General features: G+C 37.0%; 1 protein-coding gene across 1 annotated transcript; it reads right to left on the bottom strand.

Annotated features, from left to right (window-relative positions):
• On the bottom strand, nt 1-16,835 carry LOC125662902 (cartilage matrix protein-like). The gene is made up of 9 exons (XM_048895248.2): nt 16,698-16,835; nt 12,968-13,267; nt 12,162-12,425; nt 8,688-9,278; nt 8,100-8,147; nt 6,586-6,612; nt 6,097-6,341; nt 2,800-3,000; nt 1-189 (listed from the first exon to the last, which is right to left on the bottom strand). The coding sequence occupies exons 1-9, from the start codon at nt 16,762-16,764 to the stop codon at nt 67-69; spliced, it is 1,866 nt and encodes a 621-aa protein (XP_048751205.2). The 5' UTR covers nt 16,765-16,835; the 3' UTR covers nt 1-66.

Raw genomic sequence — 16,835 nt, 5'->3', positions numbered from 1 at the left:
TGGTTGAGAAACTCATTTTTAATCATTAAAAAACAATCTCATAAATGAAGTCAGGGAACGAAGTAGTTATGTCCCCCCGTGACAAGCAGCTGTTTCTAGGGATGTCTGAATGTCGTGAAGCAATGAAAAGTCCCCTACAAGAATCGGTGTTCCACTGGAAGATATGGCCTTTAACTCGTTGTTATCAACCTGAAATCAAATAAATCACATATAGGTATACTGTTGTCATGAGATATCTAAAGATAATGTGACAATATATTACTTGAAAAGGATCACTGTAAACGGGTATTGCGAGTGAAATACTAGTATTTTGCAATGTGGACGTTCTTTAATGTATATGAATATTTAAGTATGTTTATCAGCGATCCTGCAAGATGGTGGATAGCAATAACAATGATTGTGTAGTTCTGAAAAGGATGACCCATATATGTACATTGTAAAGTATCGCTATGGGTACATTTACAGGTATATACATGATGTACGCGCAATCAAACCTTTTCTTACAATCTGACGATATAATCATAGAAAGTTTCACTTCTATTTTGTGGGTTTCCCCCTTCTTTTTATAGTCCTATTGCACTAATCGCCATGTTATCACAGCTAATTATATATGCATGCCAAAGGTCAATCGGGATAGTGATGTTAACGTAAACAACAATGGACGCCTGCGTTATTCTTAAAGTCGTACACCGCGGTTTCTTTTTTGGTCTCCTACCGACGAAGTCGAAGGGGACTTTAGGTTTACACTCCGTCCGTCTGTCCGTCAGTCCAGTTTCCCGCACTTTTTTTTTTATCTGTTATTGCAGATATCTATCTTATATTTAGTACCTTGCTTTCAAATAACAAGTTACAGAACAAGTTCGAATTTCATCTCGGTCCGTTGATTTTTCACTTAGTTATGGCCCTCGGACTTGAAAAAAATAGCATGAATTATCAGTTTTCTAAACTTTTTTGTTGTGCTTGCAGATATTCATTTGATATTTGGTACATTGTTTTGCCATAACAAGTTACAGATCAAGTTTGAATTTGGTCCTGGTCCGTTGATTTTGCACGTATATGTAGTTATGGCCCTTGAACTAAGAAAAATAGCATGAATTATCAGTTCTCCGGACTTGATTTTAAAGTGCTTACAGATATATGTATTCATTGATATTTGGTACGTTGCTTTGCCATAACAAGTTACAGATCAAGTTTGGTCCTGGTACGTTGATTTTTATCCCCTCGCGCAACTAGTTGCGGAGGGGATATAGCATCGCTACTGTGCGTGTGTTCGTGTGTTTGTGTGTCCATTACAGCTTGTGGGTAAGATTTAAAGAGAACCTTTGCACTAACGATTCTCAGCCTTCGCATACATATGTGGCATTGTAAAAAGACGAACCCTATTCATTTTCAGGTTAATCGGTGAAATGTTTCTTAAAATATCGCGTCTTTACTACCTAAAACCGTGAAAATTTATGTACGAGTTGACAATACTCACTTCCGGTTAATTTAAACTGGTGCCCTGTCAAGTTACGATTCTGGTCGCTTCGGTTGCACCAATTAACAGGGAACCAGTTTAAAGAAAACGAGACAGCTTACGTCTGCTGCAGGTAAGTTTCAACTTTGTATTTGTGCATTGTCATATTAGTGCACGTTGGCGTGCGCAAAGACAGTCTGTAGGAATTAAAAGCGCCATCTCTGACACAGTAATTAAAATAATTTGATTACCCCAAGAATTAATTCAGATTACCACACGTGTCTGTTTACAGAATTAATTCTTGAGGCGTACGTAATTCTTGAAAGCTATAAAGATATTTCACAAGCTTCGTCGACCTGTCAACACCGGTATATTGTCTTTTTACATAACGAAAAAATATTGCTTCCGTGGGAATTTTCTGAGTTCATGCATTCTGCATACAACAACTGTGAGGATATTCAGGTAAGTAAATTACTGAAATTTAGTGCATACTGATATGTTTCTGCTAGGAATAAGGGAAACTGCCCAATCACGTATGTATACGCCTATATAAAGCACAGAAATAGCAATGAACTCTTAAATGAACAAAACTGCCCTAGGTGAAGAAATAATTGATATAAAGCACAGAAAATTTCACTTTATTTGGATACCCACTTCCGCCCCTACCCGGGGTTGAACTCACGACCTGCGGAACCAAATCTCCTTGCAGCATGTAACCAGCACGCTAGACCTCTCGATCATCTAGGCAAGTCTCTTCAGTTATACATTTTATAACTGTCTGAAGAGCATTAAAGCCGAAAGCGCTAACAGTGAAATGTTATTCGAGTTTCGTGTTTCTTGACTTTTATTATTGGAATATATATATATATATATATATATATATATATATATATATATATATATATATATATTGATTCACTGTGAAACACGGTGTAGGTGTAGATATCACGTCAATTTTGGTGTGTGCGGCACATAGTTAAATCAATTTCTGTTCCGATTGCTATCTGCATATTTAGAACTTACCGATAATGATCGTTTAAACTTTGTATGCACCCAATTTATTTAAAAACTAGCGTATTTTTACGGACAAGTTTTTGTTTTCGTTTGACTTGATGTTTACTACAGAGCAAGGGTCTGGATGTAAAATATATCCCCAATTGACCTTTGACACGATATGACGTCGGAGTGTGCAATAGGACTACTTTAGGTTGATGTACTCATATTGTCTACACTACTTATTCTAGATGCATTATAAACTATCAAGTTCTAAACTTCCGGTATGCAGAAGGAAAACCCTATAACTTTGTATACTTGTATTTGTTTTGTTTCTGTTTTATTTTTACCTCAGAACCCACTCCCACCGCATACACCAGCACGCCTTGGTGATGAAGAAGTCGTGCCTCGTGCTTTGTGGCGTCTGGATCCGCCGATTGTCCATCAGTGATCACAATCACGATCTTCGTTGCGTTTAAACGTCCTCCATTTTGGGGTTTAAAGCTATTCTCTCGAACGAATTGGATTCCAAAGGAAGTATTTGTTCCTCCCTGTAACATGTCACATTTTTGCCATTTTACGTTTTGATATACGTAACCTGTAGATTTCCTTTTAACTCATTACCTGGAGCGTTAGATGATAAAAGCTAAATTCATTTGTATAGACAATTCGTGGTGAAATTAATATGCAATATGAAAAAGAGATATATATTGAGTCCAAATTCTATAACCATTAACCCATAGCAAGTATTTAATCGTGTGGGCTTGATTAGAAAGGTCCCTACTGATTGCACATCTATAATTCCCATTGGACAGCATCGAAATAAAAGGTAACAGTTTCATTTAAATCACACAACCTCCATTACTTTTATAAAAACAATCCCGAAGTAGGAGTGTTGCTGACAATAAATCCATTTCATAAATTGCTGTTTAAATAATGAGAAATGTTTTCTTTAGTTTGTTAAACGGGAGATGTAGGTAGCAAACATTGCAGAAAATGTATAATCCGCATCAAGGGTTTATCACTCAAAGTCATTAGTTATAATAAGGCTCAATTCCTGAATAGAAATTGACCAAAATATATCTTTCAAATTTGTCATAAATGATCATTTTGTTAAACTTCATAGTTTCATTGGTCTGAAATTTGCAAAAATTCGTAATACCTAGCTTCGTATAGACTAGGAGCTAGGCGGAAATGTTTGCTAAAGACACGTGATTTCTGATACTATGGTTAAATTCTGAGCAACGAAATGCTTTTCTCTTGTGATTCCATATAGATTTAAGTTATTTTCGATTTTAAAAATATTGTAACTCATTAGTAACACTTTTCTCATAGTTTAAGCAATTGTTTTAGACATTTTCGAAATTTTATGATTGATATAATTCACTAATGCAATGAACACAAAGGCTTTCAAAAGATTCAGGGAAACAGAATATTTTAACGACAAACTCTCCATGAATTATTTATCATCGATTTATAAGATAAAATGTCTTTTACAAACATTTAGTCTACATTTTACCAAGTCATGAATTGTCATGTGTGCATCATTTTTTGAAAAGGCTGTCTCAAAGTCTTACACTGAAATTTTTAAAAACAAAGTACATGTAACATCTATTTAAGGCTATGTCACACAGCCACTACGTACAATTTGCGCATATTCCACGGATGACATTTGGTCATACGTGGAAAAGCTGGGGTCTTTACGTGACATTTTGATAGATGCATCACGAATGAACCACGTTAAAACCATGGGATAAGTACGATTAAACCACGTAAAAAAAAAACAAAAAAAAAAAAAAAAACACCACGTAAAATCCAAATCTGGCCCAAAATCGGCACACCATACGCGAATCGTCGTGAACCGTGCGCGATTATTGCGCTGTTTATCTGCAATTCATTGGTGATTCGTGCGTCAGTTACGTAATTTTACCGCGATATGTGCGCCGTATACGCGATTAAAAGTGATACATCTGTGGTTCATGCGTGAAACATACGTAGAACGGTCGTGGAAAGCCAAAAATTTACGTATGCATCTCGCAAAAATCACGCACAACTGTGTAAGATTTATGTAACATTTACGTAAGAATTGCGTATAAACTACGTAAAATACGCATAAACTGCGTAAATCTCAACCGACGAAATTTTGAGCAGCTCAAAACCGAAATCACGTAAATATTCGTCTGCCGAAATCCTCGATGGACATCTGCGCACATCGACGAATGAAAAACGCATGAAACACTTATGAATTACGTATATCGCGCATGTATCACGAATGACCAAACTACATGTATTATACGTGGAATATGCGCAAATTGTACGTAGTGGCATAGCCTTAAATTCATTTACATGTCATGTCCATTCGATAAATGTTAAAATGTTTTTATTTCTTCTTCTGGTATTACAACAAAATGATAGTGTAACGTATGTATCACACTAAACGCGTCTCAATTTGAGCAGGTGGAAACTTCTGTTCTTTCAAGTTAATCTCGTAGTAACACTTTTCTGAACCGATATAAAGTGAGCGTTCTATTACTAGAACACAAATGCCTTGAATCCAGGATCTTACTTTATGTTTGATCAAGAATACTTTATATAGGGCGATGATATCGTCGGATAATTTGTGTGCGTGTCGCCTCTCATGAACTCTACTTTGTCTGGCGACTGTTTCTACACGGTCGTCCGTCTATTACTTTAAATACATGTATGGAATAACTGTTTATTTTTTTTAATGATTCCATGCGTTCATATCAACTTATTTGCATTAAAAAAAAAACAATTATATGGTTCTTATATTCCAACAATTATAAATATGATTTGAAATAGTAATGTTTTATCGTAATTTCCATGATTTAATGATAATTATGCGTATGCAAGCCCATCCCGACGCCCCTGTTTACACGTGTATACGTTACATCCCGACGCCCCTGTTTACACGTGTATACGTTACATCCCGACGCCCCTGTTTACACGTGTATACGTTACATCCCGACGCCCCTGTTTACACGTGTATACGTTACATCCCGACGCCCCTGTTTACACGTGCATACGTTACTTGACACGTTACTGGTGGTAACCAAATTATTGGGTTTATTAAAAAAAATCGACTGCAATATATGGTCTAATTTGTTAAAATCAAACAGCCTTAAAAAGTGATAGGTAGAACCTTAACAAAAGCAAACAAGAGAAGTAAAAAATCTGAAAACTATATTGAAAACTTTACGAAGAAATGTAAAAGTAAGAGATAGAAAAATATCACGCATAAACAAGAGACTTACTGATATCAAATAGCACCCGAACGAAGAGCTAAACTAAAGAAAACTCAGCTCTGCTTCAAACATTCTACTCTCAGATGGTATCCTTGTCGAATACCTGTGTTAATGATTTTCTTGAAAGTCTTGTAAATCTATTTATGTTTGTGAGACTGTATATCCGAGCAATTTCATTGATATGATCCGATGCCAGTTCTGACGTTTCTTTTTTGATGTAGCATCTTTCACCTCTGCTAAGATCGCATTCGCATTCAGAAATTTTCTCCTAACTATACATCGTATCTGCGCCGTCTATTTGGTTCTAGATTGATATTATCATTTGCTCGTTCAGTCAGAGAACGCGGTCACGTACGGATTTAATTAAGTTTTATTGCATACCTGCATATACGCAATTTTCTGGATGGCATTCAAAACATCATGTCGGCTGTGATACGTGTTTAGATAGAAATCGTTGCGGATGTTGCTAGAAAAGGTAACAGATCCAAACTGCACATTGTTTGGTCCGATATGAAATCTTTTTGCAAAGTTGTAGACGAATTGTATCTCCTGTGCGAAGCCCTCTGCCTTCTCGCTCTCGGACGCATCAAGAAGAAAAACAATGTCGGCTGGTTTTTGGCCACATGCTGAATTGGGATATCAGAGTGATTTCTCTCTCTTAACTATACTTTATTTTATTGACAAATACCTTTTCATCCAAAATCTACATAATAAGTTATCTTTGACTTTGATGATTTCTTGAGTTTTTTTCTTTTTAGTAACTTGGCTTTCATATGTTATCCAGATCATTATATTGTGTTCATCTACGATCAATCATTTGTATATAAAGAGGAAAATGCCTTTAAGTTGGTTTCAATTCTATCAAATTACCTTGCTTCACAGTAGTTGTAGGCAGTGCTGAAAATGAGTAAGTTTTCAATTAGTTTTAACTCAATAAGATATAGTTCTCTCGTTTAATGGCGATAAGCCTAATTTCAATAATGTTATTGCTGTGAAAACTTACCAACATATTCAAAATTAATGAATATATCTTCTGTTGGTTAGCAAAGCATTAATTTTTATAGAAATATCAATGGATACAGATGCATATTGTGTATATTTTATCATTGCGTAATAGTGAATATAACACTTACAATATACAAACCAATCCTCATGAAATTGCGTTATACATGTAATGTACAAGGCAGACAAATTCCTGTCCGAAATATGTGATTGAATGTTAGTTTGTTAATATCATACCGATAAGGATTGAAATCTTCAGTAAAGAATATCTAAAACACTTGAAGTAAAATATTATATATACATGTAGAAATTGTCCGTACACATTCTCTAGAAACCTGAAATAAATACTTATCAATGTTTTAAAAATTCGATAAAAGTTATAAACGTCAATTTAAACGCCTGATATATCTATTTCACCAATTTGACTTTTTGAACTCTGTGATAATGTCGACATATTGGAGGAAAGAAAAGGTCTACCAAGACGTTATTCTTTTCTATAATACATGTACTTACTCGTTGTTCTTTTCTATAATACATATACTTACTCGTTGTTCTTTTCTATAATACATATACTTACTCGTTCTTTTCTATAATACGTGTACTTACTCGTCGTTCTTTTCTATAATACGTGTACTTACTCGTTCTTTTCTATAATACGTGTACTTACTCGTCGTTCTTTTCTATAATACGTGTACTTACTCGTTCTTTTCTATAATACATGTACTTACTCGTTCTTTTCTATAATACGTGTACTTACTCGTTCTTTACTATAATACGTGTACTTACTCGTTCTTTTCTCACATTATCACCAGTGTGAGATCGATTTTACCCATGCGAGACAGCCATGTGAGATTTTTCTGTCTCACACTGCTGCGACGTCATTTGATTGTGACGTCATATATTTTCTATGATTTACGTTACACGGTGAAGATTTACGTTACACGGTGAAGTAAAATATTTTGCATTGTTTTCTTAAAATTTTAATGTAGTATACTTTCTGATGGACAACCTTGGGTTTTTTAGTTTACACTTACAGTGTAAACCATTTTCGGGTATGATCTTTCTGCCTATCTAATTAGTTTTTGCATTGAAGTTCAAATGAGGATTTTCATAATTTAAAATTTTCTCATAGCTTATAAATGCACTAAACTGTAGGTAAAATGTGAGAAAAATAATCCTTCATTATTTACTTGTGTGGGATAGGGAAATCCCACCTCTGGAACAAGATTTGCCTTCTAGGACTCGGCACAGCCTCGTCCTAGACTGCGAATCTTGTCCCCTCGGTGGGATTTCCCTATCCCACACTCGTCCTAATGAAGGATTCTATTATTCTATAATACATGTACTTACTCGTTGTTCTTTTCTATAATACATGTACTTACTCGTTGTTGTTGTGGGCAGTGGCGTTGTGGTAGGCGGAGGCACCTTCACTGTATAATACCATACAAAAGCACTATCTCAATTCAAATATGCTTAATTCTGTATACAGCTGAAATACTTGTACGTTATGGATGCGTTACAAATGCCTAGATCGTTTGTATTATAGGATTATCAGTATATAAATTGTATGTGATAGAAGCATAAAACAACTTGCTAATTACCCACAGATTTCCAATGTTTCCCTGATAATCCATGTATGAACAAACTAGACATTTATTCCCTAAATCTATCAGTTGTATAAAAACTAGTACTGTTTTGATAAATACAGGATTACTGGTAACTCACTGTTCATAGTGTTCTCATCAAGAAGTGACCTAATACACTAGTGTTCTCATCAAGAAATGACCTAATACACATGGGGTTTATTACTAATAAAACATTAGTGGATATATATAATATTCCTTGTCATTCCAGGTCTCAGACTAAAACGAAATATACTTTTTCCAAATATTTGTAACAAAGGTGATTCTTATTGTTGTACACTGAACAGGACATCCATGAATATGTTACATGTTACTAACTGAACTTACGTTTACAAATTGCATCTACGATTTTTGTATGAATGCCATCAAGACCGTCTGTACTTGGCACACGATATATATGATCCCTGTCGGAGGCTATATGCTGGATTTCATTGAAGTCCACATGATTTCCTATTCCGATAGCGAATACCTCCACCCCCATGTCTTGGAGTTGTTTGGCAGTTTTTTCTGTCAGTGTGGGCTCTAATGATCGGCCGTCTGTAAGAACTATAGCTATTTTCACGGACTGAGATCGGGGACCATAGGTTACTGTCTGGTGGTGTACATGGTGTGCTTTTGTGTGGAACACGGAACGAATCAATTCGCTCAGTCCCATATGTGTGTTGGATTCTCCGTTCATCCAGTGTATTCGTGCAATAGCCTGCATAAGGGCGTCTTTGGATGGATACTGGTTAAGGAATATTTCTGTCCTAGCACTCGTTGCAAACTGTGATACGGCAATCAATGTGTCGTTGTAACCGTAACTAAACTCGCTGGCCACCATAGAGACGAAGTTCCTCTCATTCTCAAAGTTTGACCCAAATTCACTTCCAGAGGAATCGATCAGGAAAGCGATATCAGCAGGGTAGTCGCCGCACACTGATAAAAACAATGATAAAATATTGTATTTCTATATCATTTCATCCCGTGGGAATTTGGGTTAGAATATTTCCTCAGTACGCCTTGCTTGTCGTAAAAGGCGACTAAATGGGGCGGTCCTTAGAATGAGACCACAAAAACCGAGGTCCCGTGTCACAGCAGGGTGTAGCACGATAAAGAAACCTCCCTACTCAAAGACCATAAGTGGCGAGCATAGGTCTGGGTTTTTGCAGCCCTTCACCGGCAATGTTAACGTCTCCACATGAGTGAAATATTCTCAAGAGGAACTTTAAACAATATACAATCAATTTCAAATACAGGCCATGCTGCCTTCCAAGTTGATGCAACCAAGGAATAATAAAAACAGATGAGGTATTTAAAGATGTTTACCAAAAAAACCCATATAAGTCAAATATTTTTCATATCGAAGGATTTATTTAAGCATGACGATCAGGGTAGTATCACAATAGTGGCTTAAAGTTTTATATCATTTGTAAGAAAATTATATGAACTCCAAAACGTCTTTATAACAATATCGATGAGTAAAATCTAGGTTCAAGTTTGTTCAAATCCTCCCAAACTTACCCACCCGAGACCAGAAAAGATCCGTAAAATGGTTGCAGATTTGCACTACACAGACACTGAATGTAAGTTAATATGCATGGAGCCCCCTCTTCAATCAAATTTGGTGATACAAGGTCCATGGGTCAATAGAAATTGAGCCCGGATCGCAGAGGTTAGAAGTGAGTACGCTTCTCTGACATCCACTAAAGTATATGATAAATTGAAAAGTGATGATAAATACAATGTAACGATAAAAGGAACCAATATCGTATCTCCCTTGTTTCATATTGGCGAATTATGTGGATTTTGCTGACATATGACTATATCCCATCATGTTTCCCTAACATCACGTATTATGTCTTTTCTGGTTATTTGTGTTGTTTATGGTACGTAAGAAAAAAGATTTATTCGACTTGTTCTATCAATGCCAAATTCAGAAGTGGCTATAAATCGCAAAGGAACAAGACTAACACCAACGGTACATAATACGCCCTTGAAAAGGTAATATAGGATCTTTTCCTTACACCCATCTTCACAAGTCAAGGGTTATTGATTCGTTACCTCGCACTAACCCTTGACATCAGTCGCTATTTAAAAGTTGGGCTCGAGAAGAAGCATATGATTGGTTTGCAGCCTGAAGCTGCAAACCAATCAGACAACGGCTTTTATATCGGTCGAAAACAAAACTAAACAGTAAACACGCATGGCGAAGGCATTATGGTGTAAAATTTGTGGCCAATTAGTACAAGACAGATACCGTCGATTGATTTTCGGGAGTTCGTTTTGCTTGAAGAAACAATTAGACGAGGATTTGGGGTATGATCCGAATGAAAATGATGGATTGTCGAAGTACGTTTGTCGACTATGTTTTAACAAATTAAACAAATTGTCCAAAATAATGCGAACAACTTCGTAAGATAGCGATTTACCACTGCCGGTTTTAGTCCCAATAAAAACATCTTTTCCTTCTCTGATACATGATATCGAAAGTTTTGGTTTTCAATCAAATGATCGATTTGATGTTTTTCACATATCTTTTCGTCAACGGACGCCAATTTTTACTTTTTGTTTATTCCCTTACCAAACTTTCATCTGAAACAAGAAATTCCATTGGCTGATTAATTTTAGCGTATTGCGTCATCCTTCTTCTCGAGCCCAACTTTTAAATAGCGACTGATGTCAAGGGTTAGTGCGAGGTAACGAATCAATAACCCTTGACTTGTGAAGATGCCTTACACCATGATTTATATAACATGGCTTCAGGTAGTTTTAGCAATCATCAGGGTGTGATGTATTTCTTTGCATCATAAAAATAGACAAATCATGTATTCTCTATGTAATATTTACACTTGGCATATGGAGTGTGTACCAAGTTTGATGGTCCTAGCCCTAATGGTATCCTACAACTACAACCTTGACATTGGGAAACAGCAGGCATCCTCCACTTTGCATAAGGTGTATGTGTACCAACTTTGACGGTTCTAGCCCTAACAGTCCAGTCTATATCCTGCCTACAATGTTTTCCTACTTAGTGATACTACGACATTCACCTTTGACTTAAAAAAAACCCAATAGGCATTTTCCTCTCATCATGATGATCAAATATTCCAAGTTGTAAAATCCTGAAGCTTACGGTTCGGTCTGTATCTTGCCCACAATGTCTTCTTACCAATTGATAATACAATCTTTACCTTTGATCCTCAAAAAACCAAAAGGTTTCCTCCACTTGGCATGTCAAGTATGTGTACCGAGTTTGATTGTCCTAGCCCCAACAGTTAGGTATGTATTCTGCTTACAACGTTTACATATTTATTGATATTACGACCTTGCTCTTTGACCTCTGACCTTGAAAAATAGTTGGCATCTTCTTCTCATCATGATCATCAAATATACCAAGTTGTAATATCCTTGAGCTTGCGGTTCGGTATGTATCCTGCTTACAAGGTTTTTCTTCTAAGTGATGGTACGACCTTGACCTTCGATCTTTGATCTTGAAAAACAACAAATATCATCATGGTGACCAAGTGTACCAAATTGTAATATCCTGGAGCTTACGGTTTGGTCTGTATCCTGTCTACAAAGTTTTCTTATTAAGTAATACTACGACCTTGACCTTGAAAAACAATAGATATCCTCCTCTAATCGTTGTGATGTAATATACCAAGTTCGGTCTGTATCCTGCCCACAAAATCCTGCCAGACAGACGGACGACGCCATATCATAATACGTTCCGTCTTCGACTGTCTTATAAAAATGATATGGTTTTTCAAACAAGAAAAACGAGCAGATTTCTCAACAAGGAAAATTGATCAGACTCACATGTACAGGTTGTATCCACAAGTTCAACTTGCAGTGTGTGGAGAAGATCGAAGTTATTCACAACAAATGTGTGGTTCCTATCGGAGGCAATTATATTGAGTTCGTTCTTGTCAATTCCTCTTCCGATTCCGATGGCTATGACTGTGACGTTGGGAACATTGTGCAGTTTCATGGCGGCGTCTACAGTCCTAGAGTTGTCGTTAGACCGCCCATCCGTCAAGACGATGACGTATTTAGCCACGTTAGGTCGTGCACCATGACTGTCTGTCGTAAACGTGAAAATACAATGTGTAAAATTGCGAATTCAAGTTCCCATTTTTTCATTAATAAAATCAAGGTAAAATGCAATATCATAGTATATATCTCGCCCATGCGTCAACTGTCGGTTAGAAAGGGGGGTTTCTTCTCATTGCAAATGTACCTCTTATACAATAAATCCATAATATCAAATTTTCACACAACAGTATGTAGTACAGAAATGTTTAAAATTTTGCAACCAAAAAAAAAAAAAAAAAAATCAGTTTCCGTTACGTTTAGTTAAGAAATCTCACACCAGTATATACTATATACAAATGCTTCAAATGCAGTATTTATCATTATCTTTGGAAATTTACGTTTTAAAAATATCGTATTTCCTTCATCTATGGTCATGCAGCGCGTGACAGCATAGCGAGAATTTTGTCCTCATCGAAAGGGAGGGGTTTTTGTCGAGCGATCTAGCGCCCTAGTAACGTGCTGCTAGCAGTTTTAGTTCCGCAGGTCGTAAGTTGACGTTTTAATTAGGCAACAAGACCCTTCACACCTACCCTGAAGAATGTTCTGTCGGACATAGTTCAGACCCAAATCAGTGTATGTTTCCCCATCTCGATACGCAATCTTGTTGATGGCATCCAACACGCTGGCTTGATCTTGGTGCTCGTTAAGATAGAAGTTTTTGTAAACCGAGGTAGAAAACGTCACCGCGGCGAACTGAGCCTTGTCTGGTCCTACTTCAAAGTTTGACGTAAAGTTGGAGATGAAAGCCAGCTGTGTCTTGAATCCTCTCGAAGTTTCACTTCCGGAAGAGTCCAACAGGAACACAAAGTCAGCCGGAACTAGGTCACATTCTGAAAGTAGAGTGAAAGATCGACAAATGAGAATGACCTACTGGAGAAAAGAGTGGTTGAATATCTATAGATTGATTTGATAAATCTTAGGACTCAATCTAGCCAACTTCTATGATTTGGCAGATCCTGGAATTCACTTTAGTCAACTACATTCTCATGTGATTTTGCAGACCCTGAAGCCCAATCTTGCCAGTCCATACTCACGTGACTTGAAGAACATTTAGGCGCATTATGACTAAATCTATGCTTATGTGATGAAGTGGTACCAGGGAACAAATTGGACCAAATCCACACTCACGTGACTGTGGACCCTGGATTCTGGGATCCATCTGGCCAAGTCCATACTCACGTGAAGATAGAAAATGCAACGGACCAACCCGGTCCCCCTGAATCTCTAATCAGGTGCTCTACCGACTGAGCTATCTGGTCACCGGCGATCCTCTCCTTAAATGTCTTTGTACTCGAAGACACAACCCAGATTCTTTTTTGTCCCTGGCAGGACTTTCACTTGCGAGTCTAGGGGTGGTCAACGGCACCAAATGTAACAGAAAAGGAGAAAATGCAACGGACCAGACCGGGATTCGAACCTGGGTCCCCTGAATCTGTAGTCAGGTGATCTACCAGTTGAGCTATCTGGCACCAGGCGATCAAGCCCGGCTGATCGCTACAAAGCAAATTCGGGTTTAGTTTAAAACTCATTATCAGGGATAATGAATATAATTTTCATTAAGTAATATATTTCATTTTGAAAAACAAAAATGAAGATATGAACTGCAACGCTTCACTTGGATGATATTCACGAAGCGCGTTGAATGAAATTTATTTCTTACACGTATATTCAGATTTACATCCTACTTTCATTTCTGTTGGAATTCCTAGAAAATAAACGTACTATATTTATCAAGATTCATACGAGCAATGTTTACAACTGCAGCGCGTTCATGAGGAAAGGATTATTGTAATTTATAAAAACACTTTAATTCAGAATTGTAAATATTCAGAGTGTAGCTATTCTTCTGTTGATGTCGTCTGAGTTTTGTTAGTAATTGTGTGGTCGTTCCTGCTTATCACTAAAGACCTATCCCTGCTTATGTACTGAACGAAACAGAAAGGAATAGGTCTTTATATCTAATATTTTCCACTTGAATTTGAATAAACGTTTTAAAGACCTTATCGTCTATTGTGATAAGATAATCGTGATTATCCAAGCGTGGCTGTTTTAAACGGAAAGTGAGTACATTGGGTATAACGTGCGGGCTGATCATCAGTGGATTCAGTGGTTTGAAAACATATTCAGAGAAGGATTGTTGTCCTCTGGGTAGTTCCCACAGCCTGTGCTACTGCAGTATGGGACATGTCTGATTGGCGGGTCATTAATTATGGGACGCTCACGTTGATGTTTGGATAGTCGTAATATATGGGAAAATGAGAACAAATTGGAAATAATCTTATTTTCTTTAAGGATTAATGATAGACATTTTGTAAACTGAAGATGTACAAATCCACGTGATGCACGAGCTTACACCCATTGGAAAATAGCCACGCTTGAATAATCACGATTATTTTTTCACAATAGACTGTAGGTAAGGAAATTTTGTCTTTCAAACTTTTATTCTAATTTAATTGAAAAATATTAGACATATAAATATATACCTTTCTTTCTTTCTTTTTTGTTCAGTATACTAGTGAGTTGATATATACGTGCTTTACGCATTGCGTTGGAAAACACTCAAAGGTAAGGTCACCCCTGCTTGTGTACGTGTCCATTAAAGTTACGACGGTGTGCAGAATATACACTGTCTGCACAAGGCGTTTGATTAAGTCTGCACTAGTAGATATCACAACATATCAGGATTATCTGTTGTAATGACGGGTACGAGCCCGCGGGGATCACAGGAAGCTTTGCATGTTTCACTTGTTTATGCATGTGCACACTGATTTCCCTTTTCATCTCTTGATTTAATACGTCTAAAAATGTCTGAAATATATATAACATAGAATTATACGTTGTTATTATCCCCTCACACAACTAGTTGCGGATGGGATATAGCATCGCTACTGTGCGTGTGTCCGTGTGTGTGTTTGTGTGTCCATTACAGCTTCTGGACAAGATTTAAAGAAAACCTTTGCACTAACGATTCTCAGCCTTCGCATACATATGTGGCATTGTAAAAGACGAAACCTATTCATTTTCAAGTTAATCGGTGAAATATTTCTTAAAATATCGCGTCTTTACTACCTAAAAACCGTGAAATTTTATGTACGAGTTGACAATACTCACTTCCGGTTAATTTAAACTGGTACCCTGTCAAGTTACGATTCTGGTCGCTTCGGTTGCACCAATTAACAGGGAACCAGTTTAAAGAAAACGAGACTGCTGCAGGTAAGTTTGTATTTGTGCATTGTCATATTAGTGCTCGTGCGCAAAGACAGTCTGTAGGAATTAAAAGCGCCATCTCTGATACTGAGTAATTAAAATAATTTGATGAACGTCGCGGTTTCATTACCAGATTACCCCACGTGTTTACAATACAGAATTAATTCAGATTACTACGCGTGTCTGTTTACAGAATTAATTATGAATTAATTCTTGAGGCGTACGTAATTCTTGAAAGCTATAAGGATATTTTACAAACTTCGTCGACCTGTCAACACCGGTATATTGTCTTTTTACATAACGAAAAAATATTGCTTCCGTGGGAATTTTCTGAGTTCATGCATTCTGCATACAACAACTGTGAGGTATATTCAGGTAAGTAAATTACTGAAATTTAGTGCAAACGTGATATGTTTCTGCTAGGAATAAGGGAAACTGCCCAATCACGTATGTATACCCCCCCCCCGATAATATTCACCTTGATAGGTTTATTAAAAATGCCATATTAATTACCCCCCTCTCCCCCCCCCCCCCACCTAATGATGTTAGAGGTATCTGAATTTTGATTAATAATAAATAGCTATATATATTTAACAAAAACCTATATATGAATATAATGCATGCATATATTCATATTTCCTGCAGCGAGGGGATGCCGCTTAGCGGTGCCCTTGTTATATTTTATATTTGTAACAACCAAGACGTTAAAAGAATAAAAATGATAAAGCATCAGGCACTTTCGCATTACGTATATCCCCGTAGGGACCCGGGCTAGAATAGGTCCTCAGTACCCTTGCTTGTAAGAGGCGACTAAATGGGGCGGTCCTCCGGATGAGACCTGAAAAATCGAGGCCCCGTATCACAGCATAGGCCTTTTGCAGCTCTTCACCGACAATGGTGGCGTCTCCATATGAGTGAAAAATTCTCAAGTGGGACGTTAAACAATATACAATCACATTAAGTATAGATAGTTAAACGTTCGACGAAGTGACAAGATAATAGTTCACGGCTAATGAATTAGCAAAAAAAAAAATTAAAAATTTAACGTCTTACCAGCTTTGAATTCTGCTTTGACAAGCAAATGGGAAAGCTGAAATATAAGCACAATCAGCACCTTCATCTCTGTTTGATGAGAAGACCGAGGCCACAATTCCAGTGATCACTATTTCATAACATAGTGGCTTGGGTTAT

This window comes from Ostrea edulis, chromosome 8 (assembly GCF_947568905.1).
Source record: "Ostrea edulis chromosome 8, xbOstEdul1.1, whole genome shotgun sequence".
Taxonomy (NCBI): domain Eukaryota; kingdom Metazoa; phylum Mollusca; class Bivalvia; order Ostreida; family Ostreidae; genus Ostrea; species Ostrea edulis.
This window is presented reverse-complemented; position numbering and strand designations above follow the sequence as displayed.

What these genes read in the sequence shown, in the direction of transcription:
- LOC125662902 (XM_048895248.2), bottom strand. Translation starts at nt 16,764, where the DNA reads ATGAAGGTGCTGATTGTGCTTATATTTCAGCTTTCCCATTTGCTTGTC. An exon ending in CAAAGCAGAATTCAAAGCTG is followed by an intron (nt 13,268 to 16,697) that starts GTAAGACGTTAA and finishes CTCTACTTTCAG; the next exon opens with AATGTGACCTAGTTCCGGCT. An exon ending in CGGTGGGAGTGGGTTCTGAG is followed by an intron (nt 190 to 2,799) that starts GTAAAAATAAAA and finishes ATTTGATTTCAG; the next exon opens with GTTGATAACAACGAGTTAAA.